The following is a 19379-nucleotide window of genomic DNA, read 5'->3' on the forward strand; positions in this document are numbered from 1 at the left end:
AAATTAAGCAAATTATATTTTCAAATAGGCAGTATCCAGTTACTGGATCCTAGTCATATACTAAAACCACTGAAGGGAGAGCAAAACCAACTAGGTATGAGAAGTTATATGTAGGGTCTAGTTTGAACAACACAAAGTCTTGAAAAGAAATGATTAAAATTAAAAGTCCTCCTCCTTAAATGTTTGTGTGGCTTTTGACAATTACAAAATAGACACCTCCTCGGAAAACTCACAGGGAAGAGCAAGCGCGGCACATCATGATACTGAGATGAGTCTTTGCATGACCAAGTAGGTGTTACATAAAGACCTAATAGTGGAGATACAGAAAACACAGTTTATATTATCAAGTAATTGTCAGGTTTTATTCTCTTCGCAGGGCCATCTGCTTCTTCAGTTTTTACTTTGGTGTGCTGGACTGTAAACACAGATAAACAACTTGCAGGGGCATGTGGCCCTCCCGCACTCAATTTTTGCTATTTTCCCCAGACACTAAGTGGTGTAGGACTCTGAAGCTATTTCATTTATGAAACTTGCTTCTGTTTCCAAGACACTCAGAATTTCTCTCATCTTTGAAACCTTCCTTTACAGTGAGTGGCTCCCCTGAGGCCATAGTCAAGCAGCTGTCTCTCAGCAAGCTCTCCCCAAATGCTTCCCCCTCACCCACAGTTTCTAATTCTGTTTTTCTCAGTATAAATTTTCTTTTTCAAAGAAAGGAAAAACAAAACCAAGCTATAATTACATTAAGAAATGAGAATCGGAAACAACCCTGAGACGTCACATTTGGGTCTTGATTAAGAGGGAAGAAAGGGATGAGAAATCACGTGCTTGAGCTATAACTTACTGTCAAATTTACTTTACTTCTCATCTGTTGCTTGCCCTCAAAGCTAAGATAAGAAATATCTGAATAATAATGCCCAGCTTCACAAAAATGTTCTCTTCTTTTTCTTGATCTACTATGACAACAATGGTATCACAAAAATTGCACCTTGTGGGCTTCAAGGCACTCAACTGAGTTCAGACACCAAACAGAGGTTGTTGGTAATAAAATGAGTTGTGCAAAATAATCTCCAAGCCTTTTGTCTCTACTAAGCCTGTTTTGTAGGGGAAGTTTTTCTTTAATGACACGTACTCCTTCCTATCTTTCCTTTCTTGAAGGAGATGCTCACATAAACTGCCCATTTCTTTTCTTGCTATTGTCCCTTACTCAACATCTTTCATCCTCAGTGTCCTGAGCCATTTGTTCAACCTTACTTGATTATAGGCATACCATACACTCAACATTTGAAACTTTTTCACTGACTGGGGAGCTGGGGGGTTCTTTTTTTTTTCTTTTTTTTTTTTTTTTTCCTTCCATCTATTTCATAAGTAGTCTTCTAGGGAAGCCCCCATTTGTTCTAATGAATGCACTAAGGAATCTATCATATCTGTACATGCTCCCTTTATTCCATATACTAACAGCTTACTTGTATTCAAGGACAGAGACTGCTATAGCCTGTGACTCTGACTACTTAAAGGAATAACATCCTACAAAGGGTCTACTTTAAGCAAGGTTATTATTTGAAGTAAACAAGAACCTGAAAGGAAGGCATGCTGAAATAGAAACAAAGACTGCACTTCTTCCCTCTTTTCATTTTTTTTTTTTTAAGAAAATTTTAAAAGCCTTTGCCACAGACAAAACCACACAGCTATTTTCTCACAGCTGTAATTACAGCTCACTGTCACACTAGCTGAACCAGCTCATCTTGCTGGAGGAGAAATATTAGATGAACCTATACTATCCCTGGTGCTTTTATGTTCCATTTTTATCCTTATCCCTGAAGTTGTCTGACCTGTGGGAAGTACTGCTCGAACACTGCTGTATTTCTTAATGCAAGGTAAGCTGGAAACCTTGATCATTTCCGAAGATGAAACTAAGCAGCAACCTATTTAACAGTTTAAACTGCATCAAGTGAAGCTTCAATGATACAATTTTGTGCAACAGAAAAGATTGCAGCACTGCCACAGCCTCCTAAGTCTATGATTTCTACCTAACTCAAAATGAATGCATACACCCCTTCAGCAGGTGGTTTCAAGCGTTTTCAGTAAATAGAGGCAATTTTGTGTTTCTATTCTGTATCATCAGCAAGTTTCATAACAACTTCATCCTGAAACTGGGGAAAAAGGCTAAAGCACCTGATTCTGTCCTACAGATAGCTCAGAGTGTTGGTCTGGATGGGCTATCTATTTATTGTGCCTGCTCATGGGTACAGCCAACGGATCAGAAATGCTAATGAAACATGACTAGTAAGACTTACATCCTTGACTGTAAATGAACTGGGATTTCACCTGTTGGGACTGAAGTCCACAAGCACAATTTCTAGCACAACAACAAACAACTTTTAAAACTTTTCTGAAACTTCTCATAGTTTGTCTTTATGTCTGCTACAGAAAACAACTCAATCTGGTTATCTCGGGAGATAAACTCTAAAAATACTATAATCTCCAGTTTCACGTTTGCTATTGGAGTGCAAAAAGACAATAACTTTCCTCAAAATGGGACTCGGCAGAATACTGTGTCATTTCAGTTACTGTTCGACAAGCAATCAGATACAGATAAGAAAGACCAAAGTTTTCCACCATGAAACGGAAAGAGCTCACATTGCTTTGCACCTGGCAGAAAAATATGCACATCTTATCACAATCTGGAGGTCCTGTGTTTTGCCAGATGACATTTTGTGCTGATTACCAAAAAAGCTCCAGAATACTCTAAAGCTTGGAAAAAAAAAAAAAAAGTTTGGTTCCAGGTTCAGAAGAGGTATTTCATTGCTGTTCCTTTAATGTATTTTTTTTTTTCTGCTTACTTAGTGGATTTGTGAATCTCTGAACATATGGGGTTTTCAAATTTATCTTGATATAATTCATGAAGTCAGAACTATTTTCTGATCCAGATGGAAACTAGGAAGAGTTACAAAGGTCTGTTGAAATCAAGCTTTTGCATCTCAACAAGGCACAAAACCACCTGTTTTTTGCTGGCCAAGCCACAGTTAATAACCATTATTACCAGGTAAGCATCCTTTTGCGCCTGTCATCATACATGTCAATCTCTGCATAAATTAGGAACTTAAACCCCAGAGTAGGGAAATAACTAATTTCTGAGGAAAGTTAGGCAAACTAATGCATATGCCTGTCAACCATCACCATTCTCTCACATTATTCTTTTACTCAAGTTTGAAGAAAAAACATCATCAAGCTTAAAATAATTCAGAAACACTCCTATATTGCACCTCAAATTTTGTTCGAATTGAGCTTTTAGTTAAATAATAATAGTAATAAAGAAAAGGTTTTGGTGCATTTAGCTGAGGGAAACTTACAGGGCTAAACCTCTGCATATTCTGAAAGTCACCCTTAGTATATAGAAGCTGACGCAAACAATTATTCAAGTCCAAAAGGTAAAAACAGAAGTGAATATTCAAAGATATCCTTGACTATCCTGGCTCTGCAGAGGCTACAAGACCTTTGTCTGTTTAACAAAGGAAGAGCACCAGCAATAAACCACCACAAAAGCTCCTTTGTGAGATTAGGATCACTTAACTCAATTCAGACCTCTATGTGACACAGGAAAGTACAGCAGAAAATGAGTTACTTTTCTTTTCAGTACAGAGCAGGGCACTATAAAAGCAGCTTTTACATTTATTTCAAGATCTCAGGGTTTCTTCTGACACAGCAGCAGAATGAAGCTTTAAAAAGGCCTTTTATACAGTCATTTGTCAGTCCAGGTGGCCTGGCCATGCAATGAGTCTGCAACATTTTTTCTCAGGCTTCCCCTTTCTTGTCCTTTAACGTTTCAATTCACTTTGGAGGCTCAATGACATAGCACTTGCCTACCATTGCTTTCCATTGCTTTCTTCGTTGGCTTTATTAGACCTTAGATTTTGGAAATTGTTAACCCATTTGAAATAGCAGACTCCTGCAATAGTTTTTACTTTCTTATTTTTCCAAAGAATATTGTGTTTTTAATGTAATATCCTGGGCAAGGAAAAGACTTGCCATAAACAATACAATTCTATTACCTGAGTAACCTCTTGAATAAAAGAAATTGCAGTAACTGCTTGCATACACTGGGCATTCTAGCTTCAAACTTATTTATGCCTGTGACAGTTATCCAGGAAGGCACATTCTCGTTAAATACTGTAGTTTCTTGTTGACAGCATTTACCCAGAAAGTAGGAAATATAAATGCTAGGATCTCATCAACCAGCTGGAGACTGATCTTTCAGTACCTTGATAAACGCTCAGCAACTGGGTCCCTTCACAACTGCTTCTGCTGGAGGTGGGTCACTACGAACAGGAAAGACAGATTCAGAAGGCAAAAAAAGTAAAAAAAATCTCTCTCACGCTTATTTTCAGTAGCTTTTGTTTTAGCTACTTCAGTCTCCATGACAGAAATATCATTGTTTTAGACTCATCTATGTATTTAAGGTGCTTGAAGCCTGATATGCTCCTTCAGTGTTGGATGCTACAATCTGCTTATTTAGGGAAAACCCAAATAATTTGAACACATCCCTAAGTTATGTCTTTGGTTACTGTTCTAAAGTAAATGAACCAAAGCCATAGAAGTGTCAATCAGCACTTCCACTAGCAACTATGGAGACTAGGACACTGAAGTCATTATTTCTCAGTTTTACAGCAAAGAATACCTGCTTGCACAGAACAATCATGTTTTTGGCAACTTGTACTCATTTAACCTTATTTGAAACTTGAATCACCTCTCATTCCTCCACAGATGAAATCTTTTGTACCTCTTTCTACTCTGACTTGATGCCCATTTGCTCACTGTTTACTGCTTATGTTAATCTTGTCTTCATTTCATGCAGCTGAGGAAAGCAGAGCCTATGTGCCTCACAGGATGTAGCCACTTGGCCATATCTGTGCTAATACTTCGTCAAGAGTGGAGCCAACAGCAGGATTTTGATCAGTCTTGAAACCTGTGGGTTGTTCCATGGCCAGAGCTGCTGACACATGGTCATACTACTGCTGGTGGCTTTTATAAAATCATGGAATGAATGTCTTGGGTTGGAAGGGACCTTAAAGACCATCCAGTTCCAACCCCCTGCCACGGGCAGGGACACCTACCACTTCAAGACCAGGTTTCCCAAAGCCCCATCCAGCCTGGCCTTGAACACCTCCAGGCCATTGTGCAAGAAAAGAAAATGTATTCTTCTAAGATCTGGAAGAGGTGGTTCTGTAAGCAATACAGATGGGGATACTGAAAAAAAAAAAAAAAAGTGAGAAGTAGAATTTCTATAAACATTTCTCCACCACTCAGAAGGCTAATTCCATGTGCCCAAAGAAAGAAGTTTAATGTACTTGTTTTCATACATGTGATATGGAGTCTTTTAAATATTCCCTGGAATTCTGAAGTGAAAAATAATACAATTTTCTTTTAAGATCTTCCTTATCCGAATGTATCCGTCTACTGGCAAAAATTACTCCTTAACAAGGACAGTGAGAGGTTGTCAAAATAGGAAATAATATAAAATAATCTTTAAATAAAAGTTTAATTCACTCTTACTTTACAGAATATTTATAAGCACCTTATCATTTTACTGTCAGTTCTAAAAAAAGACCAAAAAGAGACTGGAATGATTTTAGTTGGCAAAATATAGGAAACCTTGCAACCAAATGGATACAAGCTAAGCAAAAGCACAGTAATATTTTGTACACCACAAGTATAATCAGAATCTGGCATTGGTTTATTCAAATTTTGCTTTCTTGGAAGCAAAGCTTACATGTTCGTAAACATCAAAATAAACATTGCTTAATTTTACAATTTGCTAAACAGATACTTTTCACCCCAAAGGGCAAGCGTAGAGCCATCTATTTGCCTGGCAGTTCTCCTGTTGATCTGTGCTTCAATATTTTTCAAACAATCAAATCCCTTAAAATTCTAATGGTGCTTAAAAATTTCTTCCAATGCTGTGCAAGTCATAGGCAAGGCCATTTTGATTTGTACCCTTCCTTATATTGTTTTTGATCAGTATTTAACTAATGCAAATGTGAAAAACTATACATTTTCAGCAAAATGTTCTGATTTTGGTCCTCCAGTAAAAGACCTTCTGTAACTGTTTACATGGATTTGAATCACAAGCATGTACACAACAAAACCACTATACCAATGTTTCTTGGTCTATGCATAAAAAGTATGTCTTCTACTTACACTAAAACATACAAAAAAATAAACTACAAAAATTGTTTACACTTGATTTCGGCAAAAAAAAACAACGAACTTTCTTCAAGAAAAATGATTCTTCTTTTTTCGGCCATCAAAAAAGGAATGCGAGTAAACAATAAATACATGTGCTTTCTCCATATAGACATATTTACACTTGAGTCTTTGGCTTATGTTTAAGTTTCCTTATAAAGATCTTTATGTGATCCAGCCATCATTGCACATTAAAACAAAATAAGCCATTTTTTTTTAAACTATATATAATATATATATGCAACACTTGAAACGTATAAAGAATGGATCTTACTATCAATCTGCACTGTTATTGTACTTTAACAATGTATCAAAAGAAAAAAAAAGGAAAATTAATACCATATAGGAAATATCGATACATGCAACAGGTGGTCGCTCTACTGTAATTGAGAGACGGCTGCATATACAAACACTTTGCATATACAAAGTCCTAATTTGCGCAAATCTCTTCTGACTCTGGTTTTCATTAAATAGTATTTATGTGGCACTAAATGTTGATACTGTATACAAGCATAGAAACAGATTGAGATCTTTTATTAAGATACACAACTTCATAAGAAAAATACTTTGCATTTAAAATTTAACCCCCCCTCCCCCTTCCCCTAAAATCTTTCTTCACAGGATCAAGAACTGTTGTCAAAACAGCTTATTGAGATTCATATATTTGGTGAACTTTGTCACATCCATTCCAACTAAGAGGTTTCCAGGTACTCCAGTGCAATGTCGTAGCAGAAGCGATATTGCTCCTTTAAAGGGGAGAGAAAAAATACCAGAGAAAAAGTTAAAATCAAGATTCTAAAGCCTTAAACAGCAACAGTATCTACAAACAAGAATACATTTTGCCAACTACTATGAAACTTTAACTTCAAGCTTGACTTTTGTTGTTGTTGTTGTTGTTGTTGTTTTTTTTCCCCGCTCTATTACACAAGCATATTACCAGCTCTGATTTAAAAACTAACCCTAACCAGCGAAGTGGAAAAAAACCCTGACCATGAAATGCAATGATTTGCTTCTCTGATTTTTTCAGCTTCTGAACTGGTTATCGGACATGAAAAGTTCTCATATCAGCCAGAGCATTCTTGCAGTGAAGCAGCTCAACTCTGATACACCATTTATATTTAAGTTAGCTAATATTTAGCAGGTAACTAGTGCCTGCTGCTTGGATGGCTGGGGAATATTGAACTATGACATTAAGCTCCCCTGGGCACTTGCTCAGCCCACTTTTTCAGTAGTAATGATGTAAGGTACAGGAGATGAGAATGCACATTTAAAAGAGAAGTTAAAGCTCAAAAGTTCATCATGCTTATTGTTTCCCCTTAATAATCCCTCTGTTCAGAGCCAGTACTTGTGAAGAGGGAGGGTGAAGGAGGGAGGAGAAGGCAGCAAGAAGAAAAACCAAGGAAATAAATTCAATCCCTATTGTCCTCACAACAAAACAAACCTGCTTTTGTGATTTATTTTTGTTTGCAAAGTAAGCCAGTGTGATCCATTAGCAGGAAGTGGTGGGGATATCTTAAAGGTTTTATTGTGCTGCTCTTTTTTGTTATCTGATCATGCTGCTGAATGTAGGGCACATGACAATGTTGTATATTGGTTTTCCTGGTTTGTTTTCTAACTAACGACTCAACAGCTGCTGCTGTTCAAGAGTTCTGAATAAAAACCCACACAGCACAGAAACATGTAACTACGGAAATTCAGTACCTGCAGATGAAAGCTACAATGGAATTCAGGACTATTTTAAAACTATAAGTTTTCAGATCATTTATCAGAAACATACACAATCTACCTTGGCCTCTCTTTACAGTGACACAAGTAATTTTCCATGTGATCAAACCTGTTTTCCTCACAGCAGTGAACTGAAATCCAGGCAGCAATTCAATGTGTTGTGTCTGAGAAGTCTATAGCACGGCAGATTGTAAAGTATTTGCAGCTAAACCAGCAATACCTAGACCAATGCTATTGCTGCTGCAATATGTTCTAGCTGTTAATATGTTAACCATTTTTTAATTTATGCAGTAGCAATGGATGGAAGTGATACACAATAATTAAGCAAATTGTGCCATGGAAGCTACTTGATACTAAACAAACACTGACACCTGGAAAAAGGGCAGTGTGGGAAAACACAGCTACAGCCATTTTGCTCAATATGTAAGTTCACAAGGTCAGAAGCAATTTTCAGGATGCATAAACTGCAAAACATTTTTAATTTCAATTGGCATCCCTGAATTTCATGCTGTAGGCAGCCATCTGGCTGAAAAGTGACACTGGCTGCTGGCAGTGTGAGAGTCAAATGGCAGAAGCACCAAAACACTGTCTAACCTGCTTTCACATTCAACTACAAGGGAGAAAAAAAATCTACTTGGGGGATGAAGACATTTTTTAAGCCCTTTCCATGATGTTCAGTTTTGGTGACTCAAGTGATGACATGGACAGACATGCTGTATGCACACACATTCAGAAAAGTGAAGTTCGTTTTGAGTTCTGGCAATGTACATAGAAATATTGTGTTTTGTCTTGTGGTTTTGCTAATTTAGGCTTCTATTGGTTATTAATTTCCAAACACAAGATCCAATAGTCTTTGATTTTAAAGTTGAGGTATCATTTTGACTACTATAAATCTGAGTAACAAACATTACCATTATTCAGTATAGTTTCCAAAACAGCAGTTGTTATTAAGTAGTAAAACATGACAGTCTCCATTACAGCTAATTCCTACCAAGAAGAAATACTTTGCTTTGTGAAATTTCAGGATGTTTGTGTGAGCACAACATGCCACAACTTCTCGTCAAGTAGACCAGGTTATTTTGAGAGATTAAAGTTCACACTGTTAAATAAGAATGTTTTCTGTGAAAATAACAGTACCACTAAAAGATGAGTAGCATAAATGCTTAGCCTGGCCTCTCATGGTGCTGACTAGTGTGTACATAACAAATTTCCAACACAAAATGTAACATTTCCCAACCTTATGCTTACTCTAAGAATCAGACCAGCCTCCACTCCATATATACTACAATGGGAGGCCAAAATCCAGGTCCTTTTCTTCTTTTAGCTGAAGTTCCACAAAGGTTGCTCTGTTTTATGGACACAGGACTGAGAACACAGCTCACACAATAAGTCAGCCTCCAGCTCCCCGGCCATTTGAAGTAACCCTGATGGACTTGTGCTTACCGGAGTTTCTACCATGTTGGGTTTACTGTTCCTCAAAGTCTTCACAGCATGGAAGACATCGACCACATTCTGCCTTTTTACCATCTCAACAACAATTCCGATGGCACAGAACATCCCACTCCGGCCACCACCATTTCTGTATGCAAAGAAGAGATGATTAAATGTCACTAGGGCGTAATAGAGCATCCAATACATACTTCTGTTCTTTCGCTTGGTAAGCACAAGCAACTCCCACAAAGAGACTGGGTTTTAGCAATCACCTTGCAGTTCCAGTGCATTTGGTCTGAGACACTTGGTGTTTCCGACCGTGTTCTCAGTAACTTGAATTCTGCCCTTGCAGCCCACCATGCCATCCAATTATGCTATAGCCCAGTTAAAATAGGTATTAGAAATTAAAAACCAAGCTCAATGACAAGTACAATGTTTTCCATTTACTTCTGGAAGAAGACTCATTTAAATTGTGTTAGAATATGAGGTTTATCTAGCCAGAGTAATGCCAAAGCATCATTGATTTGGTATCTTGTTGACCTCTGGGGGCACTTCTGAATTATTTTAGTCTTCACTTCAAAGAAATTCAGGTACTTGTTTTTTCTTGTTAAGTTTAAATTAGCCACAAAGTTCCAGGTATACTGAGAAGGGGCAGGCAGAAAGGGCCTACAAGGTAATTCCAAACATATACACAGAAGCCGTTTTTTAAAAAAGGAGAAATGTGTAATTTAATTTCTAAGATTTTAACTCTATATTTAAATCTAGAGGAAATATAAATATGGATACAAATATAAGTACAAATATAAATATAAAGGAAAGAGATTGATCATCCTCTGCTGAAGTAGACAAAGACAGTGCCTTTTTGAAACCCCCAAACTGTTTCTTTTTTTTACATAAAATTTTACTGGTAATACATTTAATGAACTGAGCACTCTTTTTAGAATATTAGACTACTCAGATAAGTAGTCAGTGGTCATTTATCAACAGTACTTTTAGGATCACATTACAGAACTTTTGTTACATTTCTTATATCTGTATCTTTCAGTCTAAAAACCTAAATAATAGGTTTTAATAAAAAAAAAAAAAAAGCAATACAAGATATGCAAGAGGTACACAAAAAATAATTTGGCATTTGGCCAAATTTATTCAGCATAAAATACTTCCTCTTACCACAAAAATTCAAACTGTACAGAAGAAAATCATCTGTAAATAATTTCCACTTGAAAAAACTTGCTATTATGTACAGGGGAGACAATGCACAATATCACTGTAGTATCATATCTAAAATACTCATAGCCATGGTACTTTGACCTGATACAAACCTGAAAGTTGACCAAAGGTTGGCCTACAGTACCAGTGATATATTTTGTTTTTCTTTTATTTTTAAGCAACAAGGACACAAAAATAAGCACACAATAATACTGTCTTTAAAATATTGGTTGAATTTAAAATATGAACCAATTTAAACACATTTATCTGAAGAGTAGCAACTGACTTTCTCAAAACTACTCACAGACAATGAATGATGGTCCGGCCTTCCCCTTCTTCACATTCCTCTTGCCATTTTTCAACCTGGAGGATTAACTTTAAGAAGGATCTCTTGGAAGCTGGTACATCTCTGTGAGAAGCCCATCCCAAATACTGGAACTGTTGCACCATCAGATAGCCCTCTTGTGGCTGAGGGGAAATCAAAGAGGTTTAGGTCAATAAGGCACCCTTACATTTTGGTTTAGAAAACCAAAATATAAAAGTAATATGATACCTAAGTGTTTTTATTGTGGACAGATTACAACATGTATACATTGCATGATAGGTCTGTAGTTAATTCATACTCCTTGGGCTCAACAAAGATTTAAAAAACAAACAAACAAACAAACAAACAAACAAAAAAAAAAAAAAGGAGAAAAGGTAAAAAAAAGTAACTACATCGAAGATAACATCAAAGTTTATCAGTCAGTATTGCAACCTATCCTGACTAAATGTCCAGGGTTCTGCCTGTCAAGAGGTTTCACTCTTAGCACCAGTAATGAACAAAAAAACATTTGTTAAATTTTGAGACCTACAGAAATGAAGAGGCATACCTTTGGCTCAGTTTTAAACTTTCCCATGCATGAACTGACCCCATTAGAAATAAACAAGTAATATTGGTGCACAAGTATGACCTTTTTCCTTAAATTATGTCTTCCCTTTTCGCCACACTATTATAATCATTGCTGATAGTCTCTGAGCCTTCCATGTGTTAGATGCTGCATGGGAAGAGTTTTGAATAGAATTATGACAACAAGAAAGGCCTCGATTATTGGAAAAATAAATAGTCTGCTCAGTTTCTTGCAGCCAAGGCAGGTGAACAGGAATAGGAATGTGGATTTTTGAAAAGGAAGAATAGTGCAAAGAGAATAGGAAGAATAGAGCACCCCAGAAGGCTGTGCCGCCGTTCAGAGGGACCCCAACAAGCTGAAGGGTTGGGCTGAGAGGTACCTCATGAAGTTCAACAACGGCAAGTGCAGGGACCTGCACCTAGGGAGGAATAACCCCAAGCACCAGTATAGGCTGGGGGCTGACCTGCTGGAGCACAGCTCTACAGAGAAGGACCTGGGGGTCCTGGTGGACAGAAGGCTGACCACGAGTCAGCAATGTGCCCTTGCATCCAAGAAGGCCAATGGTATCCTGGGGTGCATTCAGAAGAGTGTTGCCAGCAGGTCAAGGGAGGTGATCCTCCCCCTCTGCTCAGCCCTGGTGAGGCCACACCTGGAGTACTACGTCCAGTTCAGGGCTCCCCAGTACAAGAGGGACATTGAGCTACTGGAGTGAGTCCAGAGGAGCGCTAATAGGATGACCAGAGGACTGGAGCATCTGTCATATGAGGACAGCCTGAGAGAACTGGGCCTGTTTAGCCTGGAAAAGAGAAGACTGAGGGGAGACCTCATAAATGTGTATAAATATCTGAGGGGAGGGTGTTGAGAGGATGGAGCTGGTCTCTTTTCAGTTGTGCTCAGCGAGTGGACGAGAGGCATTGGGCACAAACTGAAGCACAGGAAATTCCATCTGAATATGAGAGGGCACTTCTTTACTGTGAGGGTGACAGAGCACTGGAACAGGTTGCTCAGAGAGGTTGTGGAGTCTCCTTCTCTGGAGATATTCAAAACCTGCCTGGATGCCAGCCTGCACAATGTGCTCTAAGTGATCCTGCTCAGCAGGGAGTTGGACTAGATGATCTTCAGAGGGCCGTTCCAACCCTGGCCATTCTGTGATTCTGTGATGTTTAGAAATAAGATGTAAAGGCAAAATGCACAGGAAACAAAGAGAAGTAGAGGAGCAGAAAATCAAACCACAGTAAAAAAGAAATGGAATAAGTGAAAATAAGAAAGGAACCCCTCCCCCCTCTCTTACTCCCCAAAAAAGGAAATCTCAGCATACAACAAAAAATTGATGTAGTGTAATATTTACCAGTGTGCTCCACACCTCTGCTTCCTGTAGTTTCCAAACAGTGTATGAAGAGCTAAAAATGTTTTTCTTAACTCTGAATATAAGCAAAATAAAGGGTTTGGATAAAATACTAACCACATGCAAACTCATCTCTGTATTTGGAAAAAATCAGTGTGACCAAAATGATGAAGATAAATAATTCTTTATATACACAGTAATCTGTGCCTTGCCCACACCTATTCTTCAACAGCCAACATGTCTTCACTAAGGGCAGATCATGCCTGACAAATCTGGTGGCCTTCTACGATGGGGTTACAGCATTGGTGGATAGGGGAAGAGCAATTGACATCATCTACCTGGACTTGAGCAAAGCATTTGACAGTGTCTTGCACAATATCCTTGTCTCTAAATTGGAGAGACATGGATTTGCTGGATGAACCACTTGGTGGGTAAGGAATTTGCTGGATGGTTGCACTCAAAGAGTTGCAGTCAGTGATCCAATGTCCAAATGGAGATCAGTGAAAAGTGGTGTTCCTCAAAAGTCAGTATTTGGACTGATGTGGTTTAACATCTTTGTTGGTGACGTGGACAATGGAATTGAGTGCACCTTTGCACCCTCAGCAATTTTGCCAATGACACCAAGCCAAGCTGTGTGGTGCAGTCAATGCAGGGACAGGATGCCATCCAGAAGGACCTGGACAGGCTTGAGAAGTGGGCCTGTGTGAACCTCATGAGGTTCAACAAGGCCAAGTGCAAGGTCTTCCGCCTGGGTTGGAGAAATCCCAAGCACAAATACAGTCTGGGCAGAGGATGGATTGAGAGCAGCCCTGAGGAGAAGGGACGTGGTCCTTGAAGGATGTGGTCAAGCATCGCTCATTTGTGGGAAGTAGAGAGTAATTTCTTTCCTCTGCACTTCCACACAGCTTTTACTTGCCTTTTTTTTTTTTCCCTTTCCCCCTCCCTTTTCCGTTTTCCCTTTTTTCCCTTTAGTTAAATTGTTGAATTAATAATAATCTTTCCTTAATATATATTTTTTTCATTTTAATTAAATTATCCTTATCTCAACCCATGAGTTTTTCCTTCCTTTACTTCTTCCCCTCCTCTTCTAAGGAGGGGGAGTGAGAGAGCGGTTGTGATTGAGTTCAGCTGCCTAGCACGGTAAAAAACCACCACAGGTGGTCACTATCTAATATTAGATGGTGAGCTGCTCAGTATTAGATGAAAGATAAGAAGTAGTAATGATAAGAAGTAGTAGTTAACTAGGCATTGCTGGTTAACTGCATAGACAACTGCATCATGTGCATCTGTAACTCTACCTGTATGCAACATTAGTAAGTAATTTATAGAGGTGAGCTAGAGGAGGATACACCTTGGCAAACAGGGCTAGAGAAGATGCTGTGACAGTGTGAAACAATTTGGGACAGCAAAAAGACAAGATGGTGCAATGCATGAAAGAACTGACGAGAAAGCAAGACTGGCATTGGTACTGAAGTCAAGAAAAGGTGACAAATTTAGGTCAAAGCACAGTGATGCAGAGTTCTTTAGAGGAATTTTCATAGTGTTTTCACACTTCACTTTGTAGGGTGTGTGGTTCTTGTACCTCAAACTGAGAAGGTGATGGTGATATAACCACCCTGAGTACTGCATTTTCTGATTCAGGACAGAAAAGGTCATATGAAATGTATGAACTAAATGCCTGTCACCATATATTACTTATGTGGATACCTCTTTCACAGCACACCAAACAGAATCCTTCTCATACGCATCAGGAAGAACATTACAGAACAACTATCACTCACCGTTCTCTCTGCTTAATGTGCAGCTGTAGAAAAGTTCTGGAAGCTAGCATTAGATTGTGATGCTACATTCTTTTCTGGGTGATGTCTTAATAACATTAATATTTGACTATTGTTCAAAATTAAAAACCATAAGAGTCCAGAGAGTGTTAACAACAGTTACATATTGTTATGATAATACTTACTCTTGTTAGATTGCATATCCTGAAAATTCGGTTTATTACATCACAGTCCATTGAACAGGACATGCATTCCACTTGGATGGGACCGTACCGCAGAATCCCTTCTTCGGGCCAGTATTGCGGGCAGCCCTGTGCCAGAGCAAAATGGGTACAGTTAAATGTTTAGTTACAATATGAGCATTGCCTTGCTCCACTGCAGACATTGCATCTAGCTTTTTACCAGTATTAATTAGTTGCTGTAAAGCAGAGCCACAGAATAACTGTAAAATAACTGCACTGCTCTACATTTTGATCATGTAATGGATTCAGAGCAATTAAAGTACATGACAGTGTATGGAAAACTCAAGCCGCAAACTAACCTGTGCTAAGTCGACTTCATTTAACATGACAAGAGAAGTACAGCCGTAGTCATACACTAATCTCCAGAAATCTTTCACAGTGTTTGGTAAAGGATGTTGCGTGACAATGAAAGCTGCTGGTTGCCTGTAGCTCTGCAAAGGCAAATGGTTTTATTAGCATTGGTAGAGGAAGTACTTCATAACTTCCACTCAAACGCTGCAACAGAAATAAAGTATAAATAGAACAAAGCTGTGACATCAATTACAACAGATTTCACTGAAGCTGATGTTAAAAATAACATTGCTGCCTCTAGTAAGAACAAAAAGGCTGCTCTGCTCAGGTTTGCTATCTCCTGTTATGGGCCATGTCTTCCTGCAGTTCAGATGTGCAGATGGAACTGAAGGGGCTCCGCTGGACTCTGCTGAGCTGAAGCTTGGTCCATGCCACTCCAAGCACTGTGCCATGGAGACCCAGCAGAAAACTTGCTCTCTGTTTTGCAAAGATGGTCAGAGAGGACTCAGAAAGTCACCCTGTTCACACCAGGCCACATGTGAGCTTGGAAGCTGACCTGGACACTAAGCTCATCCCCAAGTCCTGTTTCAGTGCCACAACCACAGATCCCATTTTTTTCTTACATGGTTCAGAGTCTTTATTGTTCACTAAGGAGTTTGCCCCAAGAATATCTCAAGCAAACTGTCACAGAACTCCTCAGCGCAGCAGCAAACTAAAACCTTTTAATTCCTCTGCAAGAGAACTCTTCACATTTTGTTTTCCATAGACAGCACTGCTAGTTTGAAAGAAGACTCCAGCAACAAGAGCCAGAGAGGAGTGAAGCAGAGCATTGCCTTACAGTGTACTAGGACTCAATGTCAAGCTGGTGGCAACTTTTATGGGACTTCAGTACCGACCTTCAGAGTTACTGGGGCTAATTTCCACCAGAAAGCAGAGGCCAAACAGCAAAATACTATTTTCAGAGGATTCCATTTTCTGCATGCTTCATAATACACAAGTGCAAATAGGGCTTTCCAGCCCTGCACAGGTTGCCTCAGATACAAGTGGAGGCAAAGGGGCTATGCCTCTGCAGTACATGAATTACTAGCAGCAAACACAAAAGGAGAGAATAGAAGTTTTTTGCAGATGATAAGCAACTACGCACGGAAGAGCTCTGCAGTGAAGGAATACAGATATGAACTGGCAAGGAAGCAACAACAGGTTAATCTGAGAAACAGAGTAAAATGGTGAATACTCTTGTAGGCATATGGGAATTTAAGTGGCCAATTTGAAGATGAAGTACTGGGACTGCTGTTTGCAATGCAGAGATCCCCACATTAAGTGTTTAGCACCCGTGCTAGTAGCACTTGAGCAGTTTTTTACTGAAATAAGTAGATTAAGTTAGTCTAGCACAGAGACCTAGTAGGGTAGCTAAACCACTTCTGGTATATGACCTTGCTTGCTTTCAGATTGACATGAGGGATTGTAATATGCAATGTATTAACATGCCCTCAAAGAGCACAGTGTGAGGCCCAAAAGGAAAAATAAAACTTTTTTTTTTCTTCTACTTACTGTAAATTGTGAAGATAATAAAACTTTTAGCATCAGTACCCATTTGACAACAGAACAAGGAGGGTGATATTTTTTTTCCTATTGTTTGCTATCTTTTCCTAATGTGTGAAGCACATTGAAGGAGCAGAATGGACACACAGCCTGTGTCCTACTTCCTCAGTTTGCCCAAGAAGCAAATTGTGAACATCACCTGTCAATTCTTCCCTTATATTTTTAAGAAATAAAACATGTACTAGAGGATGTTTTTCTAGCCCTTTTCCCCATCATTTCTGGTCTTTCCTGAGACAAGAGAACATACTGAAATTAAGATTAAGACCACGTTTTTAAAAAGAGCAGGCAGGATACTTGCTATCACTCTGGGAAGCAGACAACTTTTTGTGGGAACATAGGGACAAGTAAATGTGGAAAGTTTTTGTTTCTGTTTTGCTAGGAAAGTCTCCTTTCCTTTCCCACTGCAGTGGGGTTCCCCTTTCCAAATGAATCAGCATTAAAAGTCAGAAGAAAAAAGAGCATGAAAAAAATTCTATTATCCAAAGTTTTAACCCTGTTCTCAAAACCTTGTTATATGTCTTCATTGTAATGTGCTGCTTTTCAGCATTTTTTTTCCCTTTAGTACTATCTTTTCTGTCTGTCCTTAACTTGCTTCTGATTGCTCATCCATTATTACATTGCTTGGTTTCTATCTCTGCCTGCCATATACTGGTACACACTCAGATTCCTCCTGCCACACAGCCTTTCTGTCTGCATTGTCCTCTTTTCTCCCCAGATCACACAGCTGTGTTCATTGGTCCCTATCACATCAATTTTATCCAGGTGTTTAATGTAATTTTAACTGCAATTCTAAACAATTTTGGTTACTACCAAAATCCTACTCACTACTCAAATTCATCCATTCAGCCCCTATGACTCTCTAATGGATTGGTCTCACAAATGCTAGTCCTCTATTATTCTAGCACAATAGCTAATTGTGAGATTATGAACTGTATCTTGCTAGCAGATAAATGCTTCCTGCACTAGCTCAGGCAGAGCTCCAGGACAAATACCACTCAGTCCTGATAATTTTTGTTGGTATTTACCATTTTATTTCAGCATCTTTTCTTCATACCACAGTTTCTGACTAATTCATTTTTGAGAAAGTGAGATGCTCTGAAAACCAGGCCACTTATTTATGTATTTACTGTAAAAGTGTCTTTAGGCCCCTAACTTTGGAAATGCTATGGCAGACACAGGCAGGTATCTGACAGCACATGTGCTGAACTATTTTATCTACCAGACACTGTAAGCAGCTTCACCTCCATTCATCCCATCAATTAGCCTTTTCCCCAATGGTACTTCTGTTGTTCAAGCTCCAAAGATTTTTAAAGATCTGCAACTGCAAATACAAACAACAAAACCCTACCCTATCCCCAAACATGCCAAAGAAACATTTTGTTCTTCTTCCTCTTTGCATAAGAAACAATGTGACCAGCAGGGCTAGGGAGGTGATCGTCCCCCTGTACTCGGCTCTGGTGAGGCCGCACCTCGAGTACTGTGTTCAGTTTTGGGCCCCTCGCTACAAGAAGGACATGGAGGTGCTTGAGCGGGTCCAGAGAAGGGCAACCAAGATGGTGAGGGGCCTGGAGAACAAGTCCTACGAGGAGCGGCTGAGGGAGCTGGGCTTGTTCAGCCTGGAGAAAAGGAGGCTCAGGGGCGATCTTATTGCTCTCTACAGATACCTTAAAGGAGGCTGTAGCGAGGTGGGGGATGGTCTGTTCTCCCACGTGCCTGGTGACAGGATGAGGGGGAATGGGCTAAAGTTGAGCCAGGGGAGTTTTAGGTTGGATCTTAGGAAGAACTTCTTTATCGAAAGGGTTGTTAGGCATTGGAACAGGCTGCCCAGGGAAGTGGTGGAGTCACCATCCCTGGAAGTCTTTAAAAGATGTTTAGATGTAGAGCTTAGGGATATGGTTTAGTGGGGACTGTTAGTGTTAGGTCAGAGGTTGGACTCGATGATCTTGAGGTCTCTTCCAACCTAGAAATTCTGTGATTCTCTGTCTCTCCTGCTCCAACGTACACAGCCTTTCTCATAAACTAGTGATAGTAACTCCATGCTTTTTTTTCCAAATAAGGTTAACAAGGCTGTTGAAGGGTCTAGAGAAAAGTCTTATGAGGAATAGCTGAGGGAGCTGGGGTTGTTCACTTTGGAGAAAAGGCGGCTCGGGGGGACCTTATTGTACTTTACAATTACCTTAAAGGAGGTTGTAGCAAGGTGGGGATCAGGTTCTTCTCCCAATCACTAAGTGATAAGACAAGGGGATATGGCATTCAAGAATCATGTAGATATGGTCTTCAAGAAGCATGTAGATGTAGAACTTAGTAGCATGGTTTAGTGGTGGACTTGTCAGTACTAGGTTAAAGGTTGGATTAGAAGACCTTAGAGGTCTTTTCCAACCTGAATGACTCTATGATTCTGTGCTCAGGTAGGTAATATTTACTTGCAGACAAACAGCAGATATTTTATATGCTGCTGGGATCAGGAGGGCTGGAGAATAGAGCTTTATGTAATGTTCTTGAAAAGGAGAGCTTTCCAGTTGGTCTCATAAGGGTGCAAACAACTAATTATAACAAAACTTCTGAACCAGCAACACAAACTAGTGGGGTTTCCTACCCGTGCCCCCACCTTTCTTTGTTAGCACTG

General features: G+C 39.2%; 1 protein-coding gene across 2 annotated transcripts in view; it reads right to left on the reverse strand.

Annotated features, from left to right (window-relative positions):
• Positions 1-6932: 6932 nt before the first annotated feature.
• The window catches only part of PTPRK (protein tyrosine phosphatase receptor type K), a gene marked incomplete at both ends in the record, with an annotated part of 412874 nt that continues 400427 nt past the window's right edge, over positions 6933-19379 (reverse strand). For both annotated transcript variants that reach the window (XM_084283862.1, XM_084283861.1), the window contains 5 exons: positions 6933-6986; positions 9409-9544; positions 10910-11073; positions 14804-14929; positions 15160-15291. In XM_084283862.1, coding sequence (XP_084139988.1) covers positions 6933-6986; positions 9409-9544; positions 10910-11073; positions 14804-14929; positions 15160-15291 — 612 coding nt within the window. The remainder of the gene's footprint in view (positions 6987-9408; positions 9545-10909; positions 11074-14803; positions 14930-15159; positions 15292-19379) is intronic.

Source organism: Netta rufina (genome assembly GCF_964035555.1).
Source record: "Netta rufina genome assembly, chromosome: 3".
In the NCBI taxonomy this organism is placed as follows: Eukaryota; Metazoa; Chordata; class Aves; order Anseriformes; family Anatidae; genus Netta; species Netta rufina.